This window comes from Lipotes vexillifer, unplaced genomic scaffold, assembly GCF_000442215.2.
Source record: "Lipotes vexillifer unplaced genomic scaffold, Lipotes_vexillifer_v1.1 scaffold12, whole genome shotgun sequence".
NCBI classification, from domain to species: Eukaryota; Metazoa; Chordata; class Mammalia; order Artiodactyla; family Lipotidae; genus Lipotes; species Lipotes vexillifer.
Genome location: NW_006796716.1, coordinates 4,445,806 through 4,461,435, shown reverse-complemented (window position 1 = coordinate 4,461,435; position 15,630 = coordinate 4,445,806). Strand labels below are relative to the sequence as shown.

The window sequence follows — 15,630 nt, the reverse complement described above, 5'->3', positions numbered from 1 at the left end:
GGAGGGGCGGGGCTGAGCTGAAGCCGCAGGAGGCGAACCTGCCGGCCCCAAACGGGTGGGCGGAGCGGGTAGCGGCCCAGGCAGAAGACGAGGCTTGACGCCAGGCCTGGGGTCCGTGGATGGAGAGGCGAGAGGGGCTTGCGAAATCGGGAAGCTAACGCAGACAACCGAGGGGCAGAGGTGAAAAGGCCGCCGGCCTGGGTAGGGGGCAGGATGCGCTGCCCGCCTGACACCTCCCCCAATGCCCCGCGCCCGCAGTCCCATCTCCTCCGAAGGGAACGAGCTCCTCGTCCAGTTCGTCTCGGACCTCAGCGTCACGGCCGACGGCTTCTCGGCCTCCTACAGGACCCTGCCGCGGGGCGCCACCGAAGGAGGGCCAGGCCCGGGCCCGAAGCCCGGAGTCGGGCCCAAAGTCAAGCCCGAAGTCCCACCTGAGGAGAAACCGAAGGCCGCGCCTAAGGCAGAGGCAACTCCGGTGGGCCCCGGTGAGTCTGGAAAGGCAGAGGAAGCGGCCGCAGACTGAAGGGAGTTGTATCCGAGTTCCTTCCTGCGCTCATTCATTCATTCAATACAGCACCCACGGGTGCCGCCTCCGTGCTAATGGCTGGTACTGGGTGCTGGGACACGAAGCTGGATAGAGCTCTGAACAAGTTCAAAGCAATGAGGCTTTTGTGGGGAAAGTGGTCCTTCCTACCTGCTGGGTAGGTTACCCTCCACCAACAGTGCCCCCCTCCCCCCCCACCAGATGCACCCAGTGTCTCCTGCCCAAAACAGTGCCGGCGGGCAGGCACCTTGCAGAGCCACTTCTGTAACAGCGACCTGGGTAAGCGGCCCCATCCCCCAGCTCTGCCCTTCCAGCTCCTCTAACCTCCCCTCCTGTCCCCAAAGCCCCCCTCCTTCTGGTTCCAGCCCTGCCCTGGCCTCCCGTCTCCTCACCTCTCCCTCTCTCTCCCACAGTGGTGACGGGAATGATGAAGTCCATGGTTCGGGGCCCAGGGGAGGGCCTCACAGTCACTGTCAGTCTCACTGGTGTTTACAAAACCGGAGGCCTGGACCTGCCCTCTCCCCCCACTGACACCTCCCTGAAGTTTTATGTGCCCTGCAAGCAGTGCCCCCCCATGAAGAAAGGTAACAGAGATGTGGGAAAATGTAGAGGGGGACTTAGCCTCATGAAAATGATGGAGGCAGTAGAATCTGAGGGACTGGGATGAGGGGGTACATCTATAAGGTCTCAGTTACACAAACTCTCAATCCCTTCCTCCTCTTCCCTAGGAATCAGTTATCTGCTGATGGGCCAGGTGGAAGAAAACAGAGGTCCGATCCTTCCTCCAGAGAGCTTCGTGGTTCTCTACCGGCCCACCCAGCACCAGATCCTCACCAACCTCAGCAAGAGGTGCCCCTCCAAGCCTGTTCAGGCTGCTGTATCCCAAGCCTGAGCCCAGGCCAGCCTCCGGACCCTGGCCCTAGGGACCCCTTTCTTATTCAAATAAATGTTTCTAGACTTGAGGAAGGGGTCACATGTCCATTTGTATGGTTTTGGTGCTCCTCTGGGGATTTGTTTTCATTCATTCATTAAACTCAACAGTTACTATACAGAAGAATGTAAGTCAAATCTTGTCACCCCTTTGCTCAAAATTCTCCCGTATTCTCAACACACACAGAAAATGCTAACTACGTGGAGGTGATGGATATGTAAATTAGCTTGATTGTGGTGATCTTTTCACAATGTCTACATATATCAAAACACCAAGTTGTACACCTTAAATATATACAATTTTTATATGTCAAAGATATCTCAATAAAGCTGTTTAAAAAAAAAGAAATTAAGGGAATTCCCTGGCAGTCCAGCACTTTCCCTGCTGAAGGCTGGGGTTCAATCCCTGGTTGGGGAACTAAGATCCTGCAAGCTGCCTGGGGCAGCCAAAAAGAAAAAGAAAAAAAAAAAAGGAATTAAAACAACTCTTCCATAGTTTCCCATCAGTCTCAGCTTAAAATCCGAAGTCCTACTGTGGGCTCTAAGGCTCTAGGTGATCTGTGTCCTCCCTCTCACCTCATCTCATCTCTGAATATTGTCTCCCTTACAATCTCTTCCATCACACTGGCTCCTTGGCCATTTCTAGTACACACCTGCTTCCGGGCTTTGGCTTTGCCTTTGCTGTTCCCTCTATGCGGAATTCTCTTCCACAGACATCTCCTGGCTCACTTCCTAACTTCAGTGACATCTCAGCTCAGAAGTTCATCCTAGTCACCCATTCATTTGTGCATTCCAAATGGCAGGCACTGTTTTCGGTGCTGAAAATACAACAAAACAAAGTCGCTGCTCTTGTGGACAGGAGAGTAAATTCTATCTGAGCAGAGATAAACTAAAATAAACATGATGTCAAGTAGCTCTAGGAGTGCTCTGAAGAAAACAAAAGCATGATAAGAGGACAGGCAAAGGGAGATTCTACATTTGATAGGGTGCTTAGAGAAGGCTTTCAGGTAACTTTGTTTTGCTCCGCTGCTAACCAAATGCGTGAGATTCTTCACCTTGTCGAGCCTGTTTCCTCGTCTGTAAGGGGAGCTGAAGATTCTGAATACTAATTCCCTCCGCAAATATGAGTGATTTCAAATATGAGTTCCGTGCAGGAAGGAATCAAGAGAAGTGCCCTGGGCTACGAACCGAGTCCAACTGGGAGCAACCTCCAACTCGTACTACAGAAAACGGCTTTCGTTGCTGCGGAAGCGTCTAGGAGAACCTGGGACTGAAGTGGAGAAAGAGGGATCCCTTGTGGGATGTGATTCTAGTGATTTGGACGGCCTCAGAGTGGGGAGAAAGGAACAAAGCCTGACTCCCATCCTCGCCCGGGCCCCTCCCCCCCGACCTCGCCGCCCGACTTATTCCAGGATTAACGTTCTAGCCAGAGACGCTCGTAAAGTTTTACGTCACTGGGATCAAGCCAATCACCTCTTTAGGTGCACCAATCGGTGTATACTTTGAGCTGAAATGAGGCCGTCCTGGCCAATGACAGAGGTCGTACGGCGGAAGAGCAGAAACGGTCTGCCGGGAAGATGGCAGCCCTGGTCCGGACACAGGTTGATTGGCAGGTGCTGTGACCAGAGGTGAGCTTCATAGCGTGAGCGGCCGTTCGGAGGCGGAAGCCCGAAGAAGCGCGGGCCCGAACTCAAGGGGGATCGGAGGCACAGATACAGGTCTCGGGAGAGCAGGAGACGGAGAGGGCAACTCCGGAAGAGGGCGCGGAGGCCACCGGAATTGGGCCGAAGAGAGGGGCGGGTGCCCCGGGAGGCCCGGAAGGGGCGGGGCGGGGCGGGGCTTATAGAGATCGGGAACTGGGGCTGAAGACTAGGGCCAGGGCTGGGAGCCGGGAGGGGCTGGGTTTACGGGGTGGGCGTGACCCTCGAGGTAGGGCTTGGGGGCGGGGCCTAAAGGGACCTGAGGGACAGCTGTGGAGAGGAAGGGTTTGGGGGGCCTGGGCCTGGCCTGCGGGGCCTTCATCTAGGGGGATTCCGAGGCGGCGGTGGCATCAGTCCAGGCCCTGCCCTACGATCTCATCCCGTTCCCTTTCGCCCCTCTCGCCCCTCGGCTTTATACTCCAGGCCCTGTCCCCTGAGCTCTGCCCTCGGATGTTCCACCGCCCAGAGCTTGCATGCGCCGTGGGGCGCCCCAGGACCAGGAGCTGGTGGGTCCGGGGGCTCCTGGGCGGGGGTCCCGGGGCGCCCCTCCTCCCTCGGGACCTGTTGTCCCGGTCCTCGTCTTTCCCCCGGATCTAGTATTCAGGGCGGACCAGCGGAGTGGATCTCGGCAGCTGCTGACCCTCTATAACCCCACGGGAGCAGCGCTTCGCTTCCGAGGTGATGGGGATGGGCGCTTCGTGCTAGGGATCTGGAGGCTGGCGGTAGAACACTGGGGAGCTGGGTGGGCTGGAGCAGTCAGATGAGTACGGTCGGATGTCCAGCCCTGGGGTAGAAGGCAGGGGGGACTCCATGGGCGCGGCTTGTGCAGGTTGTCTGAGGCAATAGTCGGTCTCTGTGTGCCTTTTCCCCTCAGTCCTGTGCACAGCACCTGCCAAATACACAGTGTTTGACGCGGAAGGATATGTGAAGCCTCAGTCCTGCATTGACATGTGAGTTGAGAGGGGTGGGGAGGCTGATGAAAGCCAGGGGTCGCTGCCACCTTTCTCTGATTTACTGTGCCGTGGCTTAAGCCTCAGACCAGGTCCTCTTCAACCTGTTTACCCCACCCTCTGTCTGTGTCCCTAAGGGAAAGTTTCCTGGGAGGGTGGGGCCTGGATCCTCTTGGATCACTGCCTCTCACTGCCCTTCAATGGGCCGCTCTCCTTTCTTGGGACCAGTGTGATTCGCCACGTGGCCCCCAATCCCAGCCACTATGACGTCCAGGACCGCTTCCGCATTGAGCTATCTGAGGAGGGAACAGACGGCCGAGTGGTGGGGCGCAAGGACATCACCTCGGTTCTGAGGGCCCCAGCGAACCCCCTTGAGCTTCAGGGACAGCCTGACCCAACGCCGCACCCACCGCACCCAGAGCCTCCTTCCTGGACAGCACCACCCACGGCTCAGCACTTCCCAGAGAGTGAGTTTAGGGATGGGAATTCTTGAGTTCTGTAAGGAGGGAGGACCTAGCATGACCCTAGAGATGAGTTCGGTTGGAATTGAAGAGGTCTTCCGGTTCAGTCTTTTTTTTTTTTTTTCTTTTGGCTGTGCCTGGTGGCTTGCGGGATCTTAGTTCCCCAACCAGGGATCAAATCCAGGGTCCTGGCAGTGAAAGAGTGGGCTCCTAACCACTGGACCGCCAGGGAATTCCCTTCCATTTGTTCATTTTTTTTTTTTTTTTTTTTCTTTTGGCTGTGCCTGGTGGCTTGCGGGATCTTAGTTCCCCAACCAGGGATCAAATCCAGGGTCCTGGCAGTGAAAGAGTGGGCTCCTAACCACTGGACCGCCAGGGAATTCCCTTCCATTTCAGTTTTCTGCTTTTTCGTAGAAACATTTCTAGGAATTGAGATTTTATATCGGGTTAGGAAAAAAGCAGACTTTGCAGTTTCCTTGGTTTCTGGCCTCCACTTAAAGAGAAAAATTCTTCCTTTAGCTCTGACTTCAGTACTTCCCATCATGTGTCAGCTCAGTTCAGTTCAGTAAGAAACCGGGGGCTTCCCTGGTGGCAGTGGTTGAGAATCCGCCTACCAATGCAGGGGCCACGGGTTCGATCCCTTACCTGGGAAGATTCCCACACACCACGGAGCAACTAAGCCTGTGCGCCACAACTACTGAGCCTGTGCTCTAGAGCCCGCGAACCACAGCTACTGAGCCCACGTGCCACAACTACTGAAGCGCGCGCACCTAGAGTCCGTGCTTCGCAACAAGAGAAGCCACCGCACTGAGTAGCCCCCACTCACCGCAACTAGAGAAATCCCTCACGCAGCAACAAAGACCTGACGCAGCCAAAAATAAATAAATAAATTTATAAAAAAACAAATAAATAATAAGAAACCGGGTTGAGCAATTATGTACCAAGTTGTGGGAGACAGAGGTCCCTGCCTGGCACACAGATACACAGGAGCCTGTAATCAAGGCAGAGTTGAGGAGAGAAAACGAATGATGAGGGACCAGAGGGGAGAGGGTTTCCTGAGGCTTGGGGAACGAAGGCTCCAGGGAGGAGAGGACACTTCCAATGTCCAACAGAAAGTGGGTACACCTTCCATCTGCAGCCTCCTCCCTGAAGGGCGTTGGGCTGGGCAGGAGTGGAGGCCAGAGATGCTGATGGGCCTTGTTTCCCAGACCCCGTCCCGCACCTGGCCACCAGCTCCTTCCTCCTCTTCTTGCTGATGGGCACAGTCTCTGTGGCCTTCCTGCTGCTGCCGCTCCAGGATGAACTTGGCAGCCAGCTGCCCCAAATCCTTCACGTCTCCCTGGGACAGAAGTTGGTGGCAGCCTACGTCTTGGGTGAGCACGGTGGTGGCAGGGGATCCGGGCCCAGAGAGAGGAGAGCGGGGGCTGGAAAGAGGGCGTACAGAGCCGGCGGGCTACACATATGACCTTGCTCTTCCTCCCGTCTCCAGGCCTCCTGACCATGGTGTTCCTCCGAACCTGAGCTCCCTGCTCAACCTCCACGCCCCCTCCCCAGGCAGGGACGTGGACCTGGACGTGGACATGAGACATTCACTGTGATGCTCATAACCTTGCCTCAACTCCTACTTCCTTCTTCCTGCCCATCCCCTTCCCCCCAAAACCCAGGGATTTGTATTCGTTTTCCAAGCTGAGTAAAATAAATTTGTAGAATTGCACTGAGAAATGTAAGGAACACGCCCCTTTCTTCCCACTCCTCTCCTCCAGTTCCTCCCACTCCCAGGGGACCTCGAACATCAGGGAGCGAAGAGACCCAGTGAGGATTTAGAAGATCAGAGTCTTAGGCTTGGTGCTGCACCGGAAAAAACTGTGTGACCTTGAGCAAGTCATTGAATTTCTCTGAGCTTCAGTTTCTGTCTCTAAAATCAGGGAATTGGGAAAGTTGATTCTTAAGATCCCGCTTAGCCCTATCCTAGGGATGGGATCCCGCCCCTAAGCCAACATGCCTTAAGCTAAAAAGAAACAAACCCCAATACCATCTACTCCCACCTGCTATAGAACTCAGGTCCCGCCATCTTGAGCCATTAGAGCCTCTTGCCAGGGTTGCCTGGGGGCTTCCCCCCCCACCCCCACCCCCAGAATCCTCTTCTGCCTTTTTGTCCCTTTACCTGCTTTTATTTTGTCTCTTCCTTTGACCTCAACCCCTGTGGGTCAGAAACACCAAGGTCTCTGACAAGATGGGGACAGATGCCACTGCCTGCCATAGCCTCAGCCTAACCAGGCAGGAGAAGTTAGGGCAAAGGAAAAGAATAGGCTCCTTGAAAGGCAGGCTTCCAGCCCTCCCTCAGATGTAAGGTGAGAGGGGAGGAAAGGAAGAAGGGAAGCCAAAGACACTGGCAGTTTGTTGATTGGGAACAAAAATTAGCAAGATAACGTTAAGACAGACTCAGTCTGTTATGCTGCTGGAAGGTTATCAGTTGTTCCAGCTTTACTTTGGGGGCCTTGGGAGCTGCCCCTCTGCCCTGGGGACCTGGCCCTTCCCACACCCAGAACTGGCCCCGGTGACATGTGAGCCTGATCCTGTGCAGAGAATGGCAGCCTGTGTCTAGGATGTGAGGGCTCTCCCCGCGGCCCAACAAACCCCTCACAAAACCATCCACACTGGGCTGTCTGTGCCCAGGACCCCAAAAGGCATCTGAGGTATCGCACGTTAATGATCTTGCGGATATCTGCTGGGAAACGGCCTTGCTGCCAGCGGGATCAGGAGGCTTTCTGAGACAAAGCTATGAAGGGCAGCTATAGGGGTGGGAGGGGCTTGGGTCACAGACATTTTTTTTTTTTTTTTTCAGTATGCGGGCCTCTCACTGTTGTGGCCTTTCCCATTGCGGAGCACAGGCTCCGGACGCGCAGGCTCAGCGTCCACGGCTCACGGGCCCAGCTGCTCCGCGGCATGTGGGATCGTCCCGGACCGGGGCACGAACCCGTGTCCCCTGCATCGGGAGGCGGACTCTCAACCACTGTGCCACCAGGGAAGCCCCACAGACATTTTTTTAAGTAAATTTCTTAGAAAACAATACTGAGCTGGCAGTAATTGGAGTGGGTGGGTGTTAGTTTCCTGTGGCCGGCTGTAACAGGTTATCACAAACTAGTGGCTTAAGACAACATAAATTAATTCTCTTACGGTTTTGGGGGTCCGAACTCCAAAATGAGTCTTCTGGGGATGAAATCAAGGTGTCAGCAGGGTTGGTTCCTTCTGGAGGCACCTGGGGAGGATGTTTCCTTGACGAAATTTTCGAGTTTCTAGAGGCCATCTGCACTCCTTGGGTGGTGACCCCTTCCTCCATCTTTAAAGCCAAAGAGTGGAAATAACAAATGGTCACAGTTTTAAGTCACTAAAAAAAAAAAACAAAAAAAAAAGCCAGGAGTGTAGCATCTTCAAATCTCTGACTCTGACCCTTTGCTTCTGTTGTCACATCTCCTTTCTCTATCTCTGATCCTCCTGCCTCCTTTAATAGGGACCCTGAGGACTTCCCTGGTGGCGCAGTGGTTAAGCATCTGCCTGCCAATGCAGTGGACACGGGTTTGAACCCTGGTCCGGGAAGATCCCACATGCCGCGGAGCAAGTAAGCCTGTGCGCCACAACTGAGCCCACGCGCCACAACTACTGAAGCCCATACGCCTAGAGCCCGTGCTCCACAACAAAGAGAAGCCACCGCAATGAGGAGCCCGCGCTCCGCAACGAAGAGTAGCCCCCGCTCGCTGCAACTAGAGAAAGCCTGTGCGCAGCAATGAAGACCCAACACAGCCCTAAATAAATAAATAAATAATAAAAATAAGGACCCTGGTGATTACGTCCCCCACCCCCACCCCCAGCATAATCACCCTGTGTCACTTTGCTAAGGCTGCCACAGACTTGGTGGCTTAAAAAACAGAAATTAATTCGATCACAGTTCTGGAGGCTAGTGTCCAAGACAAGCCGCCGACAGGTTTGGTTTTTCCTGAAGCCTCTCTCCTTGACTTGCAGGTGGCACCCTTCTCACTGTGTCCTCACATGGTCTTTCTCCTGTGCATGCACATCCTTGGTGTCTCTCCGTGCATCCAATTTCCTCTTCTTATAAGGAGGTCAGTCAGATTGGATTAGGCTCATTCTGATGGCCTCATTTTAACTTAATCACTTCTTTTTTTTAATTTTGGCTGTGTTGGGTCTTTGTTGCTGCGCGCGGGCTTTCTCTAGTTGCGGCAAGCGGGGGCTACTCTTCGTTGCGGAGCGCGGGCTTCTCATTGCGGTGGCTTCTCTTGCTGCGGAGCACAGGCTCTAGGCGTGCAGGCTTCAGTAGTTGCAGCATGCGGGCTCAGTAGTTGTGGCACGCAGGCCCTAGAGCACAAGGGCTTCAGTAGTTGTGGTGCGTGGGCTCAGTAGTTGTGGCTTGCGGGCTCTAGAGCACAGGCTCAGTAGTTGTGGCACACAGGCTTAGTTGCTCCGCAGCACATGGGATCTTCCTGGACCAGGGCTTGAACCCGTGTCCCCTGCATCGGCAGCCGCTTAGCCACCAGGGAAGTCCTTTAATCACCTTTTTAGAGGCCCTGTCTCCAAACACAAACACATTCTGAGGTACTAGAGGTTAGGGTTTCAACATATGAACTTGGGGGGAAACAATTCAGCCCCAAACCCTCCCCATCTCAAGATCCCTGACTTAATCACCTCTGCAAAGCCCTTTTTGTCGTGTAAGGTAACGTTCATTCACAGATTCTGGGTATTAGGATGTGGACATCTTTGTCCAGAACTTTATTCTGTCTACTACAGGGAGCAAATGGACAAGGTGGAGAAGGGCTGAGAAACGACTTTGGGAAACTTGTTCTGGACAGTATGTCCGGGAAGTAAGGCATCGAGGAGGCTTCTGACCCCTAGTCCAGGCTCCTGAGAGCCCACCAAGTCCGACTCAGGGAGGTAAGGAGGAGGCAGTTTCATCTTGGAACCCAGGAGCATCCCAAGCCATAAACTAAGAAGCCTTCCCTTCCCAGCATCTGAGGAGCAGGCTAGGACTTCTCACGCCATATTGGGAGCAAGAGAGGACCAGGAGCCTGAGAGGCGGACCCTATGATTTATGCAGCTGCCGGGAAGAACGAGGGCAATAGCCTCCTGAGACCATGATTAAAGGTAAAGTGGTGCCAGCAGCACCTGTAATTCCCTGCTGTCCTGCAGCTTCCACCTCAGTGGACAACAATTGGCCAAAGGGGACCCAAGAGGGGAGAGAGGTCCCAGGCTGGGCTAATATAATGGCTGTGTAATCACTGCAGTTTCACAGGGCTCTGTGCTCCAAATGGGGCCCTGTGCTTGGGGGTTAGTGCCCTGCAGTCTCTATCTTGAAATTCTTAATGATTTCACCTCTGAACTTGTGTTTTGGAAGTGCAGCCCGATGAGACAGTGGAGCATGTGCTGGGGGTCCTGCCTCCCCTGGATGGGTTCTCACCTGTTGGCTCCCTGCCCCCACCCAACCACAGCTGCCACCCTCCTTCCCCAGTAGGGACCTGGGTGCAGGCAAACGGAGGGTCCAGGTCTGGGTCTGGGTCAGGGATGGGCACATGTGCTATCTGTAGCAAGTCATGGGGCAGAACCCTGCGTGCCTATGGGGATCTGCCCCAGAGTATATCCTGTCTCAGGGATCTGGACATTAAATAACAACTTAAAAACCACCATGACAGGTTGAGAGACTGTGGAAGAAAGAAAAAAGCTTTGTTCTTGCTTTTTAAAAACAATTTTTTTGGGGGGGGGGGGGCTGTGCCTTATAACATGCGGGATCTTAGTTCCCTGACCAGGGGGTGAACCCACACCCCCTGCACTGGGAGTGTGAAGTCTTAAGCACTGGACCACCAGGGAAATCTTGCTTTATGAACAAAAGGCCCCACGTTTTCATTTTGTACCAGGCCTTGCAAATTATGTAGCCGTCCCTGGTCCCAGGAGAAGGTACAGAGCCAGCCCCCGACCCGTGGTGGTCTTTGGAGAAGGGTCCTCCTTATTTCCTCAGGCAGTTTCCTTAGTTCCTTAGGTAACGGGAACAGCTCTTTAACCCATGGAGACAGCATTCCCACTTGCATCCTCTCTGGCCCCTTCTGCCCAACCCTTCCCTAGCTCTCAAGGGAGGGATGACAGAGTGAGGTGAGGGTGAGGAAGACGCATAAAAGTGCCTGTAAACAACAGATGCCACAGGTGGTTTATTGAGGTTCAAACCCCAGCCCCTCCCACTGCAGGACATGGGTTGGCCATAAAGTTATGGTCCCAGCAGATCTTTCCCACCAAGAAGGCTGGCCAGGTCCCAGGGCCTAGGAAACCTTCAGAGTGGTCTCTAGCTGTAGAGGGGGGACCCTACTCCTGAAGAGGAAGGGGCTGTGATTGAGAGAGCAGATGCTGCTCCCTGATTAGCTGACAGTATGACCATCCCATTATGGAAGGCACTGCTCACCTACTCCTACGTTGCAGGGCCTGGGGTGTGTGGGTGTGTGCGCTGGCGTCATTGCTGGGGCCCTTGGAGGTACAGTAAGGGCTAAAAATGAGTCAGCAATGGGAGGTGGTGCACAGGCATCTCGGTCACCCAGAAATCACTCGAAGGGAGAGCAGGCGCTCTCGGCAGGGGTCATGGGCATGTGCCCCGCCCCCACCAGCCCACGGGCCTCAGAAGTTGTTATCGATGTTCCAGACGTCCCCGCTCAGCGCGTTGGCTGCCCCCTGCAGCGTCCAGGTGAGCAGGGCCAGCTGGCGCCGGAAGCGGCTCTCCTGGAAGCCCAGGCCCCGCGCCACCTGGGCCTCCTCCCCAAGGGCCCCGGGGCCACTCGAGCGCAGCAGCCGCACGTGGTCCAGCAGGGCACCCAGCGTGTGGTCTCCGCGACCCAGGAAGATGTGGCGGAACGGTGAGTCGGCCGCCGACACGTACTGGGACAGGAAGTAGAACTCCACCTGCACCGAGAAGGGTATCTGGTTGGAGCCCGAACACCAGTTCCAGACCAACCTTGGGACCTCACGCGCGCTTAATAAATATTGTTGAGCAGCCTCTTTAAGTCCCACCTCCCTTCGGCCACCCAATCAGGAATGGACGTTCTGTAACGTCATCAGTAGTCAGGTAGGATGCGTCCTCCCACTGTGTTTTGGGTTGGATCCCTTTCTTTCTACCCCTTGAGCTTCCAAGCCTGCATCTTTCTTCCTCACCCATTCACTTCCCTGCCCAAAGCCTCAAAGAACCGTCTATCGTCCTGCTGTTCCTCACCTCCCCATACCCCAGTCATTCCTGCCCACCTGCGTGAATGCCCACAACCCAGAGTCAAACGACAAGGGGACAGGCCAGCCCTAATGAAGCGCCTGACTCTGGGTCCTCACCCTCTTGACTCAGATGCTGTTGGTTTTTCCTGAGATGGCCGCGCTCCTAGCCCAGTTCTCCCACCTCTCTGTCAGCCTCTCCGGTTCCTTCTGTTCCCACCTGTGGGCAGGCCCAGGTTTCGACCTCTACTTTCTCCTCTTCTCATTACCTACAATCCAATGGTTTTCAACCCTGGCTGCACATTAGCATCACTTGAGGAAGATTTTAAAATTACCATTGCATGGCTGCCACCCCAGCAGAATCAGAATCTCTAGGGGTGGTCTCACACACTCATGTCTTCTTAAGTCCTCCACCTTTTACTCAGAGAGCTCATCCACGCCCCTGGCTTCAACTGGGACCTCATGGGGACAATTGCCAAGTCTACTCCACAAATCATCGCCTGGAAGCCTGTCCCCGAGTCTGCTGGACCTCCCCACTGGGGTAGGGGGTACCCAGCCACAGCCTCACACACATGTAGACACCAACTTCTTCCAAAACCTGACCTTCGCACTCACTTTCCCTCACGAGCACCATGGCGTACCCCAGGTGCCAGGCTTTCAACCTCAAAGGTGAATAAGAGTTGGGTGGACACAGGGTCACACTTTGGTTTTCAGTTTCTCTTTGGGATCAGACTGCCTGGTCCTTAATTTCAGCTTCACCACTTACTGTGTGATTTTGAATAAGTCACTTAGCCTCTCTGAGCCTCAGTTACTGTGTACAATAATAGCAAACTTACAGGATTTGGAGGAGTCCTACGGGAGAGAGTGAAGTAAAGCCTTAGCACATGATAGCCCTCAGTAAATGGCGGCTGCTACTATCATTCTCCTTCTCTTCCCTCAACACCCAGTCCGTCCATTTCTCCTTGCAAATGTCGCACATCAGTTCAATCCCCTCACCCACCCAGAGCTCAGCTATCACTAACTTCGTTCCCTTTTCAAGCCATTTACACTCTGGCCAAGTATTTCCTAAAATTCCACTTTGCCCACATCACCGGCCTGCTCAAAAACCTTCCAAATTTCCTTGATGCCCAGACCCCCAAAACCCAAACATCCTTTTTTTTTTTTTTTTTGCCTTGCCATGTGGCATGCGGGGATCTTAGTTCCCTGACCAGGGATCGAACCCGTACCCCCTGCAGTGGAAGTGAGGAGTCTTAACCACTAGACCACCAGGGAAGTCCCAGAACCCAAACTTCTTATACTGGCATTCAAGTCTCCCCATAGTTGATCCCTAACCCACTCCCCTCCGCTCCTCCACAGGGCTTCTGTTTTGGCTCTGCTGGTCTACACACTACTCCCAAGGAAAGCCAGGCCTATTGCACTGCCATGCCCTTATTCTTGGTGTCTCCATCCTGAAACATGTTCTTTTTGCACCAACCCAAGTTCTGTCTGTTCTTCAAGACCCACATTATAGTCTAAAGCAGGGGTCAGCAAACATTTTTTGGAAAAAGCCAGATCGTAACTATTTTAGGCTTTGCAGGCCACACTGTTTCTGTTGCAACTACTCAACTTTGCTGCTGTAGCACACAAGCAGCCACACACAATAGAAAAATCAACGAGCATGGCTGTGTTAAAATAAAACTTCATTTACAAAAACAGGTGGCAAGCCAAATTTGGCCTGCTGGCTAGTTTACCAACCCCTGGGTTAGAACCACGAAGTTCCCTGGGTCTGGCCCAGCCCTGTTTGAGGTTCTGAAGCCCTGCATCTTTTACTCTCCAGCCCTGAGTCTGAATCGTGTCCCTTACACACAGATGCCCTTTATCCCTTCGGGGGCACATTGCAACTTTAGGGATAGGGTGAGGGGGGTGTCTCTTTTTGTCTCTAGAGTCTGGCACAGCAGGGGTTGAAGCAAGATCTGTGAATGAGAATGAATCGCCCATTCCAGGAGAAAGGAGCCAGGACCAAAGAGCAAGATGGGTGGGCTTGCGAACAGAAAGACGGTATGAGTGATGCCAAGGGAAGCAGGCAGGGACACAACAGAAAAAAGGAGGGGGGAGAAAGAACAAGACCTTGCAAGGGCCAGACATATCATCCCCAAACCATGCATGTGTACACTGCGGGGCTCCGGTTCACCCCACACTCACTGAGGATGGCCCTGCTTATCATTTTGCCCTACAGACTTTTCCCCTCGCCTACAGTTCCTACCCACCCATTTCCAGAGATCAAAGGGCTGCAGGGTTGAGTTCTTGGGGTAAGGAAATGGAAGGAAGAGGATGGGTTGGAACTGGAGCTGGGGTGCAGGCTGCAAAGTATTCAAAGCTAAGCAGGAGGGAATAATAATCTTGTATAACTTTCACATGACATCCCCTCCAGGCAGCCTTTCTGGGTTTCATCCATCTCACCAGAAGTAAGAGAGCTCTCTACGCTCTGAATTGTTTACACCATTTGCATCTCCCAAGCCATAATCCTGTGCCTCTTAGACCATGGACCACCGTGGACATGCTTCTTCTCCCCATAAGGGAGAGGAGGCGGTGGGGAACCGGAGGGGGCGCGGTTGTCTCAGTTCTGCCATTCGGTTGCCGGGCGACTGTGGCTAAGGGGCTGACCCTCCCTGTCTCATCACTTTGCGGGCCCGCCTTTGTGGTCGCTCCAGCTTGGCGGGTCTGTGAGCAAAGCACTGTGAGTCCAGGACTGGGGACGCCCCGAGGACAGGTACAAACGAAAGCGTAACGAGGGTAGGACAGCGCACTGGCGCAGGGCCGAAAGGAGGGGCCCCACGCCGCCGGAAGAGGGCGGGGCTGCGCGGCCAACGGCGGCCGGGCTGGGCGGGGCCTCACCCGCATAATGCGCACGTTGTACATGCGCGTCAGTCTTTCGTCGCTCTCCTCCGAGCTGTAGATCTCCTTCCGCAGCTTCTCGGCCGCCCGGATGTAGTCCCCCCGCGCCGAGTACACCCATTGGAGGGTCAGCCCGCGGGCCTGAGGGCGAAGGCGCGGGCTGGGGCCGGCGGCAGGGGTCCAGGTGCTGGGGGACGGAGCTGGGACCCCGGGCCTGGCAGGAGTGGGGAGGTATAGGGGGACCGAATGCTGGGGGCAGAATGAAGGGAGAGAGAAGACCTGTGCGGTTGGGCGGGTACTAGCTGGGTCCTAGGGGCTTAGTGACGGGGGCAGGAGTAAAGGGGCCAGGTTGCCAGAGGGGCCCTAGACCAAGGGGAGAGGGGCCAGACCCCCTGGCCCGGGCAGCACTTTAATGGGATATAGCACCCCCCACCGCCAGAAGCCGGGAGCAGGGTTGGCGTCTTGGACCTTGAGGTCCCCAGAGAACTCAGTGAGGCTGCCGATGTGCCTGAGGACCACATCCCCATAGCGGCCGAAGTCGAGGGGCAGCAGGTGATCGTGGCTGAGCCGGATGAGGAGCTGCCCGGCGAGCTGGGCCACAGCCTGGGCCACGGCAGGCAGGCGGCCCCGCAGTACCCTATGCAGGTTCTCATAGGTGTCGTCCTTCGTGTGCAGGAACGGGTACATCGGGCCATCCTGCCGGAACAGGGCGGAGGCTGGCGCGCGGGCACAGTGCGAACAGGCCCAGGGGCTGCTGCTCTGGGGCAGGGCCCGAAGTCTCACCTCCATGAAGGAGAACTCAACGGCAGGGACCCCCGCAAAGGCCGTGAAGGAATAGGCACTGCTGTCCATGGGCAGCGGCCGGATCCTGGGGATGGGCAGGTTGGAGCGCTGTGTGGGTTCAGGGCCCCCCCATATCCCCCCCC

The 15,630-nt window shown here is 55.0% G+C and overlaps 3 protein-coding genes across 4 annotated transcripts in view; 2 read left to right on the top strand and 1 right to left on the bottom strand.

The window, feature by feature from the left end:
- The window catches only part of PCOLCE (procollagen C-endopeptidase enhancer), a 5,428-nt gene extending 3,914 nt beyond the window's left edge, over positions 1-1,514 (top strand). The window contains exons 6-9 of the mRNA XM_007468849.1: positions 259-485; positions 746-823; positions 958-1,128; positions 1,273-1,514. Of these exons, the coding sequence (XP_007468911.1) occupies positions 259-485; positions 746-823; positions 958-1,128; positions 1,273-1,436 (640 nt within the window). The 3' untranslated portion in view covers positions 1,437-1,514. The remainder of the gene's footprint in view (positions 1-258; positions 486-745; positions 824-957; positions 1,129-1,272) is intronic.
- Positions 1,515-3,347: 1,833 nt separating this feature from the next.
- On the top strand, positions 3,348-6,297 carry MOSPD3 (motile sperm domain containing 3). 2 transcript variants are annotated; one of them, XM_007468847.1, is made up of 5 exons: positions 3,348-3,852; positions 4,049-4,124; positions 4,353-4,591; positions 5,794-5,958; positions 6,075-6,297. In XM_007468847.1, the coding sequence occupies exons 1-5, from the start codon at positions 3,648-3,650 to the stop codon at positions 6,104-6,106; spliced, it is 717 nt and encodes a 238-aa protein (XP_007468909.1). In that variant the 5' UTR covers positions 3,348-3,647; the 3' UTR covers positions 6,107-6,297. The 2 variants fall into 2 exon arrangements, with proteins under 2 accessions (XP_007468909.1, XP_007468910.1); XM_007468848.1 differs by having other exon boundaries at positions 4,383-4,591; positions 6,075-6,106.
- Positions 6,298-10,776: 4,479 nt separating this feature from the next.
- Positions 10,777-15,630, bottom strand: part of TFR2 (transferrin receptor 2) — a 12,816-nt gene continuing 7,962 nt past the window's right edge. The window contains exons 15-18 of the mRNA XM_007468846.1: positions 15,488-15,572; positions 15,173-15,400; positions 14,705-14,845; positions 10,777-11,533 (exon numbers count right to left, since the gene is read on the bottom strand). Of these exons, the coding sequence (XP_007468908.1) occupies positions 11,252-11,533; positions 14,705-14,845; positions 15,173-15,400; positions 15,488-15,572 (736 nt within the window). The 3' untranslated portion in view covers positions 10,777-11,251. The remainder of the gene's footprint in view (positions 11,534-14,704; positions 14,846-15,172; positions 15,401-15,487; positions 15,573-15,630) is intronic.